Consider the following 17,985-nt stretch of genomic DNA (forward strand, 5'->3'; position numbering starts at 1 on the left):
AAAATGTTTATGAAGTATTATCTCATATATTTAAGTAAATGGAGAAAATTATTAAACTTCTGGGTCAAATATAGCTACAATACAGAATGTTTCACAGACAATGTAAGTGGTTCATCCAGTGCAGTGAGGGTGGGCTTTGCCAGAATGGTATCAGTTAAAACCAACCAGACATGTTAGGAGTGCCTCAGAAGGAATTGAAAGGCAAGCTGGATGCCACTTAGCACTTCAGACAGTTGTGTTAGTAGCATCTGCTAACAGAGCAGTGCACAAAGCAAAATGAAACCTTGCAAAGTAATTGCAATGAATTGACTGACCAATACAGATACTGTTGCTCAGTGTCAGTAGTGCAACTAGCTATTATAATGTGTGCATAATCGAGAGGCTGATCCTGATGTGTCTTTTTTTCTGGCAAATTGTGGCTACATTTATCTGATTACATGAATTCGCAGGAAAGTAGTTGTTGGAGTTTTGAAAATCCTCATTAGCAACACTGAGAGCCTCTAAATGATGAAAAAGACATGAGCAGAGTATGTGATTAGTGCAACATAAATTTATTGGACTGATCTTTTTCCACCAGTAAGTTCTGGTAGATTTATGAACAATAAAAAGCAACCTTTTTCAGGGATCTACCAATTAATTAAAGGACCTTTGATTAATTCATGCAATACAGTTCAAGAGCACACTACCAATGCACTTATGACAGTATTATAGGGATAGTTCTGTTCCATTAATAATTACTGTTGAGAAGCAAATTGTTGTTGAATAATATTAGAATACTGTCACATTAGCAGTTCAAATGTTAAGTGACTACTGTGAATATTGTACAGCATCAGGATAATTTTTTGATTTATCTTATTCTTCCATTGAACTTTGCTATGAGTTTTATCAGGTAGTATCGAACTCCCTTAGTTTTCCAAACCACTGATGCTGATGAAGTTGTAAAAAATAAAGCTGTAAACTGGATTTTGTGGCTTAGTTTTACTCCTTCAGTTTGCATTGTTCGAAAATTGGAATTCTTACTATGTTATTACCAGCTGAAACTGAGTCTCAAAGTTTCCTCTCTTTCCTAATAATGTTAATGTGAGTAAACTAAACATAAAGACTTGCCAAACTGACATTCTCTCTCTCTCTCTCTCTCTCTCTCTCTCTCTCTCTCTCTCCCCCTCTCCCTCTCCCTCCCTTCCTCTCTCCCTCCCTCCCTCCCTCCCCTCCTCCCCCTCCCTCACTCTTTTGTACAAAAACTGTTGCCATATTAAAATATAGCCTTCACATTTCTGTGGCAATTTCCAAATGTCCTGTTTTGCATCCTTAAGGAATTGCCTAGAAATGGAAGTAAGGCAGTTAACAAATCATATTTTACTATTATTTATGGTGTTTCAACAACAAATTCTTTCAGTATCAGTTCTAAAGTCAGTAAGAGAATTTATTATAATGTTGTGTTCTTACTACATTATACCTACCAGAGATAAACAGGGATTATGACTTAGGCAGACTAAATAACTAAATGCCCCACTTCAAGTTAAGATATAAATTATATCTCCTGTACATCAAACCCTTGCATCTCTTCATGTATAATTTTGCTAACTGTCTATAATGATTTGAGTAAAGTTTAGTGGTGCATAACTATAAACAACTGAGAAAGTGATTAATTTTAAGTGTGTCTCAATAAGTTTCACCTAATATTCAATCTTCACACATTTATTTAACTGAATTCAATTTAAGTCATTTCTTTTTAATGGTTCCAGTGCTCTTCTTCATCTGGAAGTGTAAAACTAGCACGCACACCAACTGATTACACAAATGAGGCAGATTTACGGCCTGTAAGTAGTTTTAAAGATCTTTTTCTATCCATAGTAGTTTATAATTTGCACACCATTCAATTCTGTATGGAAGCAGACAGTATTATAAAGAAAACCGTCTACTCACATTGCAGAAATTTTGAGTGATGGAGATATGCAGAAAGCCCTGCCAATGTCTTCAGACAAAAAGTATCCTCCTCATCTCATTCTTAAACAGATCTTGAATGACATATACCACAAACATACCAAATATCTGTAACGATGGAGCATGATCTCATCTCACACTGATCAGACAGAACATTGTGACCACCTACATAATAGCCAGTATGTTCACCTTTGGCATGGATAACAGCAGCAATGTGTCATGACATGGAAGCAATGAGGCCTTTGTAGGTCGCTGAAGGTATCTGGCACCACATCTGCACACACAAGTCACATAATTCCCATAAATTCCAGGGAGGGTGGCGGGGAGCTCTTATGCCACATTCAATTAAGTCACAGATGTGTTTGATCGGGTTCATATCTGGTGAGTTGGGAGGTCAGCACATCAATTGGAAGTTGTCACTGTGATCCTTGAACCACACCATCCCATTCCTGGCTTTGTGAGGTGGTGCAGTATCATGTTGAAAAATGCCACTGCCATTGGGAAACATTATCATCATGAAGAGGTGTACATAGTCTGCAACCGAAGTATAGTACTTCTTGGACATCATGATGCCTTGCACGAGTTCCACTAGACCCAAGGATGTTCACATGAATGTTCCCCAGAGCATAATGGAGCTGCCACCAACTTGTCTCTTTCCCACGGTACAGTGGTGGAGGCACTGCTCCCCTATAAGACGATGGATTTGCATCCTCCCATTGGCATGATGAAGAAGGTATCAGGATTCATCACACCATGTAACACTCTGCCGCTGTGCCAATGTTTAATGCTGATAATGGTCACATGCCCATATCAGTTATAGTTGCCAATGTTGTGATGTTAACATTGCCACATGCATGGGTCATTGGTTGTGGGGGCCCATCGTTAGGAGTGTGCAGTGCACTCTGTTTTCAGACACACTTGCACTTTGCCCACCATTAAAGTCTGATGTTAGTTCCGCCACAGTCCACTGCCTGTCCTGTTTTATCAGTCTGCCCAACATACGACATCCAACATTTGTAATGAGGGGTGGCTGCCCAACACATGACATCTGAATGTAGTTTCTCTTTGTTTTCACCAAGTGTTGAAGTCACTCACCAAAGCACCCCTTGAACACTCGACAAGACATGCAGTTTCTGAAATGTTTCTGCTGAGCCTCTTGGGCTATCACAGTCCGCCCTCGGTCAAACTCGGATAGATTGCACAACTTGCCCATTTTACATATGGACAGCACACCCACTGATACTGCCTGTGCCGTGCATGTTCTGACTAGCAGTCATTCCTCACCAGGTGATGCTACTGTGACCTGGATGGGTTTATATTGATGGTTGGTCAGTGGTCATAATATTCTGGTTGGTTAGTGTATGTCACTGTTCCACTGTTCCTGTATGTAAACACTAGGGCAGGGTTTGAAATAAGGACACTCTTCTGCATAATTTTTCATACAGTCTGTCCTTTAAAAAATGGTAGCTTTATATCCAACCAATTTTCAACCATTCCTTTAAAAGTTATATCTCTTTGAAAGAAGTGAATGAGGGTTGTGTCCCAAGGCTCCAAGTAATGTTGCCTAATCAGTCCTGTCACTGGCATATCCTTTCACCTTACATGTAAGAGTAATCATGGAAATGATCATGCCATATAGTGACCTTGCTGCAGCCATCATGCAGCTTTCTATGTTAGTGTTATCATTTACTATCTGTCGACTTGTATATATTGTCACATCATAACCACACACAAGCCCAAATCTAAAACCAGTATCATCAGTGAAGTACAACATTTAACACTGAAGAGAGGTTTATTATAAACACCAACACATAACCAGAACAGAACTAAACTCTTTTGTGGAAAGTAGTGCTATTTATACAAAGATTGAATATTCCAGAATGTACAAATATTTCAGACATAAGAAATTTTTGAGAACCTTCCAGAAATGGTAAACACTAAATAACTGCTTGGGGTCAGAGCAAGTCAGTGACACTGACACTGCATGCATCACTGCTCGCAGCATACATTATTGGATATCACTATGAGGGCAGGGTTCTTACAAAAGTAGTAGTACAATGTCTGCAGCATAGAATATGGAATTTATTATGAAAGTAGTAGACACACATAAGGCATAAGCAGTGGTGATGGATTTACATAGTTTCTTTCGTAACATGAGTAACAGAATAAGGTGATTGCATTTCCTGAATGGAAATTTGTGCAAAGGCACTCAGTGTACTGTTATGTTATTGCACTGTTAGTACTTTGTACAACCTTCGTTCTTCCTCATTACCACAAAAATTCTCATCATTGATTTTGTTAGGGTTCGTAATTCTTACAGTGAAATTGTCACCCGCATTTCTCTTATTGCACCTTTCAGCTCACTTATGGCTTCAGATTGTCTTCCACTGCAATAAACAAGCCTTCCAAATATTCCCCAGCAGTTTTACAGGGGATTCATATCCAGGCTACGTGCAGGTCAGGGTAAGATATCAAGCTTCAAAGCACTTTTGGGTGTAACAGAAACATGCACAGATGCTTTGTCTCTATGAAACATTAGACTTTCGTTCCCTAGGTCCTCATACATTCTAATCAGTTCTGTCTGTAGCACTTCAGTGTACATGTTAGAGTTCATTGTAGTGTTCAGCCAAGCAGTGTGTGATTTACCTTTAGTGCAGAAGGCTGCTCAAATCATAACACTTCCACCACCAAAATTTATGCTAATTCTTACCTGCTGCCCTGTTCTCAGATCATGCCAATAATACTGAAATCCATTTAGCCCATCTAAATTAATCTTTTCCTCATCACTGAAGATCACATTATCCCATTCTGAAGTCCATGACATGTGTTTTTCAGCAAGCTCCAGTGTATCCTGTTTACACCTGAGTGTTAGAGCAGGTTTATGCCGTCTTTTCTTGAATTCAAGATGTTTGTTATTCAACACAATTTGTCACACGTCTAGCAGTTACTCACAACTATAAATCAGCAACAAGTTGAGAAGAATAATGATTTGTGGCCCTTTCTTTGTGCAAAAGGAGCTGCTTAAATTTCTCATATAATTTTCTACTTAACCCATATTTTGGATTGTGTACATATTGTGTGCCCAATCTAATGAGATTCAGTCACTGTACTTGAAGAGTTCAATTTCTTGGTGATTTGATGATTAGAGAGTCCCATGTCCTGGTACACACCAGTTTTTGCTTTTTCATCTCATGGAAACTGTTTTCTAGGTGACATTGTCACAATTCTGATTTATGTACACAACATGCACTGTCACTAATGGTGTCTGTATTCTATCTGCAGTAATGGAACAGATGCACACACTACCACCACACAGAACTGACTGCCTTTGACATTATTATACACTGTACTACTGACATCAAATGGGACACTATTTGACTGCATTTGTCAGTATACTGCGTTACTGGATCTCATACTATTGCAATTACTCTGTGCACAATTATTACAGCCGACAATGTTAATTTTCCTACAAATATCCATGCCTTTATACTGATTTCCACTACTGCTCCCTCTCTTGGTGAAAGAGCGACCCACTGTTTCAGAAGATCTCATCGGAGCTGACTACAGTACCCTGGATCTAGATCTTGGCAATGGTCCTCTGTATGGCAACACTGGAGGATCCTCGTCAGATCAAGTTGTTGCATCCTCTTCACTATGATGATCCCCTCCCATTGAAGCTTCACAATTGCCAAATGGGTCTTCAGTTCCAATGACCAAGAAGCCCCCATCATCAATTTATGCCTCAGTACTATACTAGGGGTTCATACAGATGTGGACAATGTCTCTGCACTTTAATCTTCTGGATGAAAGGTCATAATCCTCAATTTTGTATAAGACATCTGACAAGTGACAGAGAATACGATAAAGTCTGAAGTAGTACTTCAGTAAGTTTTATGAAATTGCAGCTCCTATATATTGCATCACACTTTTCACAACACAGGCAGTGCAATTTCATATTTATTGGCTGATACTGGAACTGCAAATTACAAATACACTGTCTCACTTGTACAGGAATATCATTAATGGAATGTAAGACTACAGGTATGACATAATAGATGAAGGCATATGGAGGTCTGGTTCTGGCCATGATTCATGCTCAGAAAACCTTAGCAGTTAAGACAACTGCTTACATAAAGGAGGAAATCTTAATTCAACTCCCAGTCCACTGACAAATTTTCATTGTCGTCATTCTATTATACAGCTGTAGGTGGTTCATATTCACAGCTGCAAATACATTTCATGTCTCAGTAATTTTTATGATAGTCCGGCTTTCCACACAGGCATAAAAATCCATACCAAGTGTTCCAGGCTGTATATCACTGCCTGCTGCTTGGTGTTTAGCTTGCTTGCTCTTTCTTCTGGGTGTCCAGGATCCGTGTGCAAGTCAATTGTCTTGCTCCTTCTGTTCTAGTCATAAAGTGTCTCATGTACCCATCCTGGGTATTATCTGGTTGAAATACGAACAGTTTGTGCAATGTCATTTTGGCCTCGCAACCCTGCAGCAGAAAGAACGATGTGAAGCTTGTAGCATCTTGGTTCGTTATATTATAAGCGAATTTCATGACAGGCAGTATTGTATTTCAACCTCTGTGTTGGACATGACCATACATAGGTAGCATATCTTCCATCATCTTATTAACCATTAACTGGAATTGCAGTGCCACTTTGGAATCCCCAGGGAAGTATGAAGTTGTACTAAATTCTGTATTTGTTGATCAGGTAGTTCAGTACCTTCATATGGTGGAGAGACATATCACATAATCAGGTGGCTGATGTCTGTTAGCAAGACAAACATTGTAAACAATGAATTTAGACACCCCAGGAATCTGCAATGCAGTTAGCGTAATATTTTCACTTTAGCGAATATGTCCACAAATCCAAAAAAGTTAACACTACAGATCCTAACTTTAAGGAATGTGTACTAAGATGGATTGAAGAATGTGGTGCTGACTATTCAGGTCAAGATGTTGATCCTGTGAACAATGTTACCATTGAAAATGCTATTCCAAGTGATCACTAAACAGCAATTAAACTTTCTGGCGATGAATCTGATGAATCTGATGATGATGATGATGATGATGAGATGCAGGTTACTGAAAGTGAAGCTGAAAATTGTGTGTTCAGTGCACTGCAGATCTAGAAGACTCCTAAATATTATCTCTTTTTTATGTGCATGTTTGGACTTGTCAATATTTTACAGTTTTCCTATAGCAGTGAATGTATGCTCTTTTATTATAGTTTAGACCTTACTGAATGTGTATTGAATAAAAAAGCTTTTATTTGGTAGTTTTTATTTTACAGTTTTCCTATAGCAGTAAGTGTATGCTCTTTTATTATAGTTTAGACCTTACTGAATATGTATTGAATAAAAAAGCTTTTATTTGGTAGTTTCTTCCTTGGAGAAAAGATAAAACAGAGAGACTATGTTTATTTTTGTAATATCTTTAGTTTCAGATTTTTTTTCACTTTAGTTTGTTTCTAAATTGGTTGTAAAGAAAAAAAGTTTGTTTCCTTATATGTCATTGATTAAGTGTACATAGCAAAAAAACCACCAAGAAAATTACTATCAGAGCCGATAAACTTTTTTTGTTTCAGAGTTCTCAGGATTCCACAACACATTTAGTGTTAAAATTTCCAACCACATCAGTTAAGGGTTAAAATGTTCTGTGATGCCATTCATCTGTGGTTGGTAGTCTGTTGTTATGATGTGGTTGACATCACAGTGCAAAATTACTCATGATATGAGTCTCCATTGAGAAGGTTTTCCACAATCAATCATCACACAAGGTGCTCTGTGCTTCAGAATGATGTCTCCTACAAGGAACTTCCCAATTTCCAGAGCTTCAGCAGTCAGCACAGCTTTGGTGACAACATACTGGTTGAGGTACTCAGTGCAGACTATTATTCATCAATTCACGTGTAGCAACTTCAGGATCTCCCAAAGAGAATGATTCCAATTTGGTGGAATGATTTTGCTGCAGGCAGAATTGGTACCAGATGCCCCGAAGCCGATTGTGACATGTGCTTCTGTCAGTGGCCTGTGTAGTGTCTTGTGGATTGGTAGAGACCTTGTAAACAATACCTGTCTCTGATTCTGTCTAGAGTCTTCATGAATCTCAGGTGACCATATGTTGGATAAGTGTGGAAATATTTCAGGATAGTTGGGCATAGATGAGCTGGAATGATGAACAATTATTTCTCCCCTTTACATCATAGTTCCTCTGATACCATCTTCTGTTAATTAGCTGGAATTGCCCTCTGGTTGGTTCCTCCTCCTCCAAGGCTTCTGTGGTTTTTCAGCAGTGCTGGATCTTCCTTCTGTTCAGCAGCAGTGTTGGTTAATGCAGTGGTGACTGACATTGCATCCACGTTGCTTTGTTTCACCAAAGAATTCCATGAAAGTCAGTCAGTGTCTTTGTGTTTGCATCCACTTTCATGTCTCACTGTGATGTTGAACTCTTCAAGCCTCAGTGCCGATCTCACTAGTCAATGCAACAGATCCTTCAGGCTAGTCAGCCAATATAGAGAATGATAGTTCATCTCAACAGTAAATAGTTTGACAAATACATACAGACAGAAATTGTTGATGATCCAAACAACTGCAAGGCACTCTTTCTTAGTCATAGGGCAGTATAGATGTCAGACTTGGAGAGTACTCTGGAAATGTAAGATATCAACTTGCCAGTACTTTCTTGATATTGCACTAAAACTGCACCTATCGCATAACCAATAGCATCAGTGTGAAGTTCAGTGTCAGCATTCTCATCAACAATTTCTAGGGCTGGAGAAGATGTTAGTAGTAGTTCTTGCAGGGGGCGTGTCTTACTATGGAAGTTCTTTATGAATCACAAGTCCTACAAGCATATTCTAAGATGTTCTTATTTTCCCAGGATCAGGATGGACTCCATCATCATTCACTAGGTGCCTCAAGGATTTTTTTTTTTTTTTACTTGAGCAGTGAAGAGACATGGTTTTTTTAATTGAGGCAGTGGCCTGCAATCTGAACAAACTTCAGCGTAGTTGTCAGGTGGCTGAAATGTTCTTCAAATGTCTGTGAAGAAATGAGTGTCAGCCAGATACCCAAGACACAATGTCTAATTAAGAGATCAAAGCAGGTTGTTCATCATGCACCTGAACATGGCTGAAGTATTACATAGTCCATATGCCGTAACTTTGAAATCACAGACACCATCAGGAGTTATGAAGGCAGTTATTTCCCAGTCAGTCTTATTTATTTGCCAGTAGCGTGCGTGCAAGTCCATGATTGAGAAATATGTTGCTCCTTTCATGCAGACTAGGATGTCATAATGCGATAAACATCTTTCTTTGTGATTTTGTTCAGTCATCTGTAGTCCATGCAGATGCCATGTGCCATACTACTTCTTCAGAAGGACCACAGGAGAGGAGCAAGGACTCCCTGAAGGTTCAGTTATATCATCTTGCAGCATCTTCTCTACTTCCTCCTGGGATATTCCTCATTCTACCAGCGATACCCTATACAAGCTCTGGCTAAATTGCAAGATGATCCCCAGTGTTGATATTGTGTTTTACCATGAGCTGCTTGGTCTTTCTTTTCTCCACTGTGGACTTGAAAGCATTATAAAACTGGTGCAGAACATCGTCTAATACTTGCTGATGTTGTTCCTTAGTCAGATCAGATCTTCTTGACAGTTTGATAATAGCCTCCTCCCCTGTGTTATCTTTCATGGAAGCAGAACATGATTCTTCAATGCTGTCAGTAAGCAGCCTTTCCTGGACTGTTTCGGCTGCCCCTAAGAAAATACCTTGCGGGATGAGGTGTGGCTGCTCTTTATTATAATGATTCAATGTTCTTGAGCATCCACAATCCTTATGATCATCACTGTCAAGTAGATTTCTTTTGTGAACCTGAGTATCTTTTTGCAATCAACAAAAGATCCACAGCATCTCAATTTACAACTGGACATAGTCTCAGTTATGTTGGGCGAGGTCGAGATGTTCTCCCACATCTGCCGTAGGGATCATATTTGGAATTTGGTCATGCCTCTTTCATCTGACTGTGTTCTGTTTCATTTCCTCAATGCACAGACACCACTTGATGAATTCCTTGGTTATTGTGACATCCTTTACCAGACCAGCTTGGTACATGTCTTCTTCATTACCTTTCATCAAGTGTGAGATATTTTTGGCTTTTGTCATATTTGAATTTACAGTGTAAGACTTACATTGTTCCCCTAAGATATTGGATCCTGTTCTTCAGTTGGTCTTCCTCTAAGCAAACTTGATGCTGATTGTCACCAAATGTTTTATTCAGTAGGGCTGGAATTTGTCCAGCTATCAAGCTTATTATCATTGTTCTCAAACTACTACTGGACTGCACTGCAACTGGGACTCGAACCCGGGATCTCCTGCTTACATGGCAGACGCTCTATCCATCTGAGCCACCGAGGACACAGTGGATAGTGCAATTGCAGGGACTTCTCTCTGGCACACTCCCCATGATATAGATAAGGCTTACCGGCCAATGATCTTATTCAGTGCAGATGCACTCGCATTGCCTGAACTCTTACGGGAATCAGTAGATTGACTGCCGTGAGTAATGAGTATAGTGGGCAGCGCCACTACACATGTAGTGTGTGGACAGTAAGTTGGAAGTGTGGCTCTGACAGGGAACATGCCAGAGGTAAGCCTCTGCAGTCACACTATCCTCTGTGTCCTCGATGGCTCAATCGGATAGAGCATCTGCCATGTAAGCAGGAGATCCCAGGCTCGAGTCCTAGTCGGGACACACGTTTTCATCTGTCCCCATTGATATTTATCAACACCTGTAAGCAGCTAAAGGTCTGGATTTCATTGTAATTTCATGACTAATTTTTTTCCATGTTTTGTCCTTTCTGAGCTTATGCTTCATCTCAAATGACTTAGTCAACAGGATATTAAACCCCAGTTTTCCTTAATTTTCTTCTAGATAATCTCTCTGTTTAGACATAACCTACCTCATTTTACTTTGGAGAAACTTTTACTTTTTTTCTTTTTTATTGTGTAGTAACAGAATAAAAATTTCTTTTGTAGCTTGTATAATATACACATACTTGAAATTTCTCTGGTTCTCAATATTACAGTCAAGATAAATCTTCATATGCATTTATGGTTGGAATTTAACTGCCGAAATAGATATAAATATATTTCAGAACTTTTTTGACATCCAGATTCAAACACTGTGTTATTCCTTCCACTACTTTTAAGTTTCATAAGAGATACTTAATTGTGCATGCATGAATACCATGAGCTTACTAGCACCTTAAATTAAAAGGGCTAAATTCAATTTATTTATTTATTTATTTATTTATTTTTTCAGGAGATTTATGAAATTGAATACAGGGAGACAAATTATACTCCCAGGCGGTATCACGACAGTGGCAGTGAAGAAAGTGTGAGTATGCAATTGAAGATCCATATAAAAAGAATTCAAACATGATTTTGTATATTTAAAATCGACTGCAGGTGAGAATTCATTTCCCTTTTGCAGCAGTGGCAGATAAATGTATGTTAATCTTCCAAATTTGCTAATCCCACTCAGAAAAGTTCTCTTAAGCTTTAAATGTACTGCATCTTCATCTTGCCCATTTCCTATTGCTCTTCTTCTAAGTGAACTCATCTGTCATTATAGTATCTGACCCCTCTTCTTATCATCTATCCTTCCTTTCTTTGCCTTTTATATTTGATATGAGTGAGATTCAAATCCCATTCAGGTCATTCTGATTTAGCTTTTGTGTGGTTTCCCCAAATCATGTAAAACAAATACTGGGATGGTTCCTTTAACAAGGCCTTATGCCTCCATCTTTGTCAGATCCAGTTTTTGTCTCCCTTTAATGATCTCCGCATTGAAGGAACACTAGTCTTAACTTTCATACTGTTGTTCTGTCCCTTTTCTCACTATAGGGATATGATATTTAGTACAGTGCTTTACATAGGTACCTCTCTTTCATGTATTTCAACTTGAACCAGTGTGCAGACTAATGGAAGACGGTCTACATTACACCTGTGATTGATGATAGGCTGTACAGAAGTAGCACCTTCTTTAATCATGTAATTGTAGACCCCCATTAGAGAGCTGACTTGGCAGGCATATCAGAAGATAGAGAGCTACATTTTACATAAACAGTACCTAAGTCTGCAAGTATTTTGCATCAGTTATTAACCCTCGCATCTGACAATGTGAGCACTATATTTCTGGTTCTATGATTTTTATCCAGTGGTTGAAATCTTTGTGTCTTGGTCCCTGGGATTTCCATTAGATCTTTGATGTTGTCCCTTTTTCCTTGGGTTCATCTTAAATAATCCTTGATGTTAATGAGTGAAAAGCTGAACATGAAAATATAGCTTTGCCATCATTTTCTGACATCAACATATTTTGTATTCAGTGACAAATATTTCGAACAAACTGACAAGAGTGGTTGTGGGAGTCCTTTATATCCCACAGTCACAAATTTATTTATTGAAGATTTTGAAAGCAAAGTGCTGAAGATGTCGTTTTTAAAACCTGCCACTCTTTGGTGGTACATTTATGGTGTGACCACACATAACAGGTGCTCTGAACCAATTCCTGGATCGTTTTAGCTGCCTTCATCCTAGCGTTAAGTTCACAATGTGGATGGTAAGCAATGGAAAGCTTGTGTGTCTAGATATATTGGTCTACAGAAAGGATAATGGAACTCTGGGACCCAGTGTTTATTGAAAACAGACACACATGGTTTGATATCTACATACAATGATATATCATCCACTCTGTCAATGCATGGGGATCCTGCAAATGTTTGCAGAAAGGGCTTACACTGTATGTTATCCAGAAGGCTTGACACAAGAGCTGGAGCACCTGTTCATGCAGAATAGCTACACAGACAAACAGATCCATCATGGCTTCAAGTTTGGACCTTCACCAAAACCAGTAGACACTGCATGTAGAACAGTGGCTTTCCTTCCATATGGTGGTGGCATATCTTCAAAGATTGAATGGATTTTAAAGAGAGATAACAGAGTCAGTTCATGTGAAATCAGCCAATGGTCTGGTTCTTGACGTCTCAGATTCTGATAATTTTTTTGTACACTGATAGTAATAGATGTTTACATGAAAAATTTCAAATCAATTTTTTTTTTTTTTTGCCCTTTCATTTTTGAGTTATTAATTTTTAAAATATACAAAAATTAGTGAGTTTTATGTTTTGAAACCTTAAAATCACCGTATCTCAAAAACTATTTGACTTAAAGACCTAAAATTTGCACCATTTTATTCAGTTTCTCATAAGCTTTCAAAATGTGTACCAATTGACAGTATTCATAACAGTGCTGAATTTTCTCAGATGCAATTATTTTTTTTATTTTGAAAATTTCAAAATTGGATTTTTTTTGTTTTAAAGAATGTTACTAGTACATTATTTGTTAATCTGTATGCTAAATTTCATGACACTGTTCCAGTGGGAACAGATTAAAGTAATTTTATTTTACTTGTAAGTACGGCACCTTGTGCGTGGTCTTTAGTGCTTTGGACATGTTACTAAAGTGTAATATGTCAAAAACCAAATAAGGCTGTCAAATCATTATTTCTTATTTAGTGACAATCAATTTATTACATGATTAGAATTGTACATGTAAATTTAAATTCACATTTGGCTTTCCCATGTTAACTGTGAAAATATTTCAACAGACACCATAACAACACATGCTCAGAAAATACTCTGAATAATTTACGTAATTATTCCTTCATTTTACAGATACATTTATATTATCAGTATTTTTAACCAAACAATGTTGTATCTGTTATTTAGAAATGTGTTATCTGATTGTCTTGCAAAGAGAAATTTTTTACTCATCTTGAAGAGGAAGGATGTTATGGTGATCCACTAACATTCTTATTAGAGCCTAAAATTATGTATTCCACTTTTCTTTCAAATGATATAACCTACTTCTTCCAAGTAGTATTGATATAATTGATGTTACAACACATTCTTTTCCGATATGATGCAAAGCTTTTCACAACTATTCATCTGATAGTCTATAAACTGACGAGTCAAAACAATATGACCACCTGACTAATAGCTTGTTTCTCCATCTTTGGAATGAAATCCATCACTGAATCTGCATATCAGGGATCCAACAGTTTGTTGGTTAGTTTATGGAGATATGTGGCATTGGATGTCTGTGCACAGGTCATGTAATTCGCATAAATAATGGGCCAATGATTTACGTACCTAGTGATGGTGCTTGATAGAGAACCAGATAATGATGATGATGATGATGATGATGATAACACAAACACCCAGTTCCTGGGCAGAAAAAATCCCCAACCTGGCCAGGAATTGAACCAGATGAGTTCCATAGGATTTACATAAGGTAAATTTGGTTACCGAGACATAAATGTGGTTTGCTTTTGTCTGCGTGTCTTTGATTACTACCACAGGTCCCATGAAAGTGCAGGAGAATGTCTCCCATAGCATAATACCACTCCCACCAGCCTGAGTCTGCGGTGAGTTGCATGTTTCAAGCTGCCATTCACCTCGATGCTGGCATTTTTTGGAGATGACCTTCAACCTAGTGTAGCAAAAATGTGATCCACCCAAAGAGCTGGCATATTTCCATTGAGTGAGGATCAAATCCTGATGGTCCCATGTCCACTGCAATCATAACTGACGATGTCTTTGAGTCAACATGCAAACATGTAGGGGTGGTCTGATGTGGAGCTCCATATTCAACAATGTACAAGGAATGGTGTGCCCTGAAACGTGTGTGTGCACCAGCATTGTGCTTTTTCAGCAGAGATGCCGCAGATTACCATCTGTCCTACCATACAGAACAGACAAGCCTCCTAACTCCACATTCTGTGAAGAGTTGAAGAGTTGTGGACTTCCAACCATTTAGCACCTAGTGGTAGTTTCACTGTCTTTTTACCTCTTTCATAGATGCTCTCAATAGTAACACATAAACGATCAACCAGCTTTGCTATTTTTGAGATACTCGTTCATAGGCTCTGTGTAATAACAATTTGCCCTTTCTCAAAGTCACTTGTCTCAATGTATTTTATCAGTTGCAGCCCATTTCTTCACTAGGGTTATCCCCAATCTGTGTCTGCTTTGTTTACATACTTTTGTTACCATGTGACATGCCCGCAGAGGCACCATGCAGCATCCAACATTGTCATAATGTTTTGGCTGTTCAGTATATGTTCTTCCAGTGGCAGTTGAGGGATTTAATTTACAAGGTATGAAGTTTTTTATTACAGTCAACTTATCTTGTCTTCATAATTATGAAAAAGAAACAGCTGGTCCACAATGACATGTAAATAAAAGGTTTTGCTTCCCAACAAAACATTGACCTGCTTGTGTCAGAAAACTGCATGTACAAAATTCCACTTTGTGGGCTGTACTTGGTACTTGTTGTGTTACAACGTATGGCTTCTTACATTTTATTGAGCGATTAAGCATTTGAATCATGACACACTTTATGCATGGAGGTCATATGCTTAAAGAGTTGTACATGCACAAAGCATCCTGGTCCTTTTTCCCTTACCAGTACTTTACTAATTTTATTTCAACGATTCATCTCTACTGAAGAGAATACCATCAGTAGAAGTGAATGTGTGATACACATACGCACACTCTTTTGTTCTATAAATATGTACAACTACTGCTGTAAATTAAAAGTTACATAAAACTGAAAATGCATACTATCCCTTACATTATTTATGTTAATTGTTATCTGGAATATTTCAGTACAATTTTAAACTGATGAAGCAAATATTTCAGAACAATTTTAAAATGATGAAGCAAAGTATGCTTAATTAGTGCTCAATAGTTTCATTTTAACAATAAATCTTAAATTAAATTTTCCCCAAGACATTTAAGTCTTGAATTTATCTACGATAACGTTAGAGTCTGAAGAAGTGAATTAAAATTTGTGCTGCAGCCTGGACTGGAACCCAGGTCTTCTTGCTTACTAGGCAGATATGCTGACCACTACACCACCACAGCATTATGGTCAGCATAGCTGCATGGACTACCGAAGTCAAATACCCTCCCCAACACAAACTCCAGTTCGCATCTCCCTTTATGTTGTCACTATTACCAGGGCTCTCCAACATTATCGTAGATAAATTAGAGACGTAAATGTCTCAGGGAAAATTTAATTTAAGATCTATACGATCACATGTACAGCACTTCCCCATTACGTCCAATGCTGGGTTGCTATTATAATGTCAGAGAGCCCTGGTAATAGTGACAATATAAGGGGAGATGTGAATAGGAGTTTGTGTTGGGGAGGGAATTTGACTTGGGTAGTTCATGCAGATAGTGCTGTGGTGGTGTAATGGTCAGCAAATCTGCCTAGTAAGCCAGAAGACCCGGGTTTGAGTCCCAGCCGCAGCACAAATTTTAATTCACTTCTTCAGCTTCCAACATTAGTTTAATGAACCAGCTTGCAAACCAAGTTCAGTTGAGATACAGTCAGCAATACAAATAGCAGTAAAATAACATTTATTTCCATATCATACCTTCAGTATACCACCATGAAATTAGGCACATATGTTAACAAACAGCGTATGACTAACCTACCTTTTTCAAAACAAAAAAAGCTCTGATTCTGAAATTTTCAAATTAAAAAGAAATTTCGTTTTGGAAAATTTAACATTTTAATGAATTTGGTCAAGTAGCATATATTTTTAAAGCCAATAATAAACTGAATAAAATGGTATAAATTTCAGGTCTGCATGTCAAATACTTTTTCAGATATGGCCATTTTAAGGTTGCAAAACATGGAAAAGTTGCACCGTTTTGAGAACTTTAAAAATTAATAAATCAAATACGAAATGCCCAAAAAATTTTAATTTTTGATTTTATCTTATTTTGATAGGTGTATTAAAATGACAAAATATTACAAAATTCTGAATCGTCAACGTTCAAATTTGTTTTTTTATTGGTTGATTTTCACCTGCCAGCCAAGATAAGAGCACTCCCTGTTTCAGTAAAAATGACCAGAGATTGGGGAGGCCCTTTATATTCAGAATTTCTTCCCACTGTTCGGAAATACATATTGGTCAAACTATTTAAAACATTTAAGACAGAGTTATTGAGCCCTGTCGGCACACACAATTGCTGGAGTCTGAGGAAAGAAAATTCAGCTTTCTGTGAACAATATTAGTGGCTCATTCTATAACTTCAGATGATCCCATTGAACATGAGAATACGTAATCATTACAGTATTTCTAATGTTTATAGCATGTATTCTATAATGGGGTGTCTAAGATGGCTTCAAGCGGGCTGTGATTGTCTGCCTTAGAGGGCTGTGGATGCAACAGAAGAGGGAACTAGAGGATACAAGAAATGCTTTATTACTGTTTGAACATTGGAAACTCCAGGTAGGCTTGTCAACAATGTAGGAAAAAAATAGATTGCTTCTTACTGTAAAGATAATACATTAAGTTGCAGACAGGCACAGTTAAAAGACATTTACACATTAGCTTTCAGCCACAGCCTTCATCAGAAAAAGAAAGAGAAATATGCACCATTCACTCACACAAGCAAGCACACCTCATGCACACGACCACCAACTCTGACAGCTTGGCCAAAGCTGCTAGAGTTCGCGGTCATGTATGTGAGGTGTGCTTGCTTGTGTGAATGAATGATGTGTGTTTCTCTTTTCCTGGTGAAGGCTGTGGCCGAAAACTTACGTTAAGTGTCTCTTAATTGTGCCTGTGTGTAACTTATCATGTCATCCTTACAGTAAGTAGCAATCTATCTTTTCCTACCTTGTTTACCATTGTTTAGTTACATTTATCAGTTTTCAATGATGCTAGTGTTGATCCCTGGCAAGCACAGAAAATACATGAATATGGCATCTTCCAGTATGTTAACCTTCCAGCCTGACTTAACAGCAGTAACACCAGCTGTGCATGTCTGCTGCTGCTTCCTATGCCAGAAGTATCATGTTACCCGATTCTTAGCTGGATGGCTCAGCGTAGGATGCTGTTACCATGAATACAGCAGACTGTATGGCCCCCAGTGGCCCAGTGCT

The 17,985-nt window shown here is 38.2% G+C and overlaps 1 protein-coding gene across 1 annotated transcript in view; it reads left to right on the top strand.

The window, feature by feature from the left end:
* LOC126183667 (uncharacterized) overlaps positions 1–17,985 on the top strand; it is a 313,457-nt gene that overhangs the window by 234,642 nt on the left and 60,830 nt on the right. Inside the window, exons 8-9 of the mRNA XM_049925820.1 lie at positions 1,746–1,820; positions 11,282–11,356. Of these exons, the coding sequence (XP_049781777.1) occupies positions 1,746–1,820; positions 11,282–11,356 (150 nt within the window). The remainder of the gene's footprint in view (positions 1–1,745; positions 1,821–11,281; positions 11,357–17,985) is intronic.

Source organism: Schistocerca cancellata, chromosome 4 (genome assembly GCF_023864275.1).
Source record: "Schistocerca cancellata isolate TAMUIC-IGC-003103 chromosome 4, iqSchCanc2.1, whole genome shotgun sequence".
Classification (NCBI taxonomy): domain Eukaryota; kingdom Metazoa; phylum Arthropoda; class Insecta; order Orthoptera; family Acrididae; genus Schistocerca; species Schistocerca cancellata.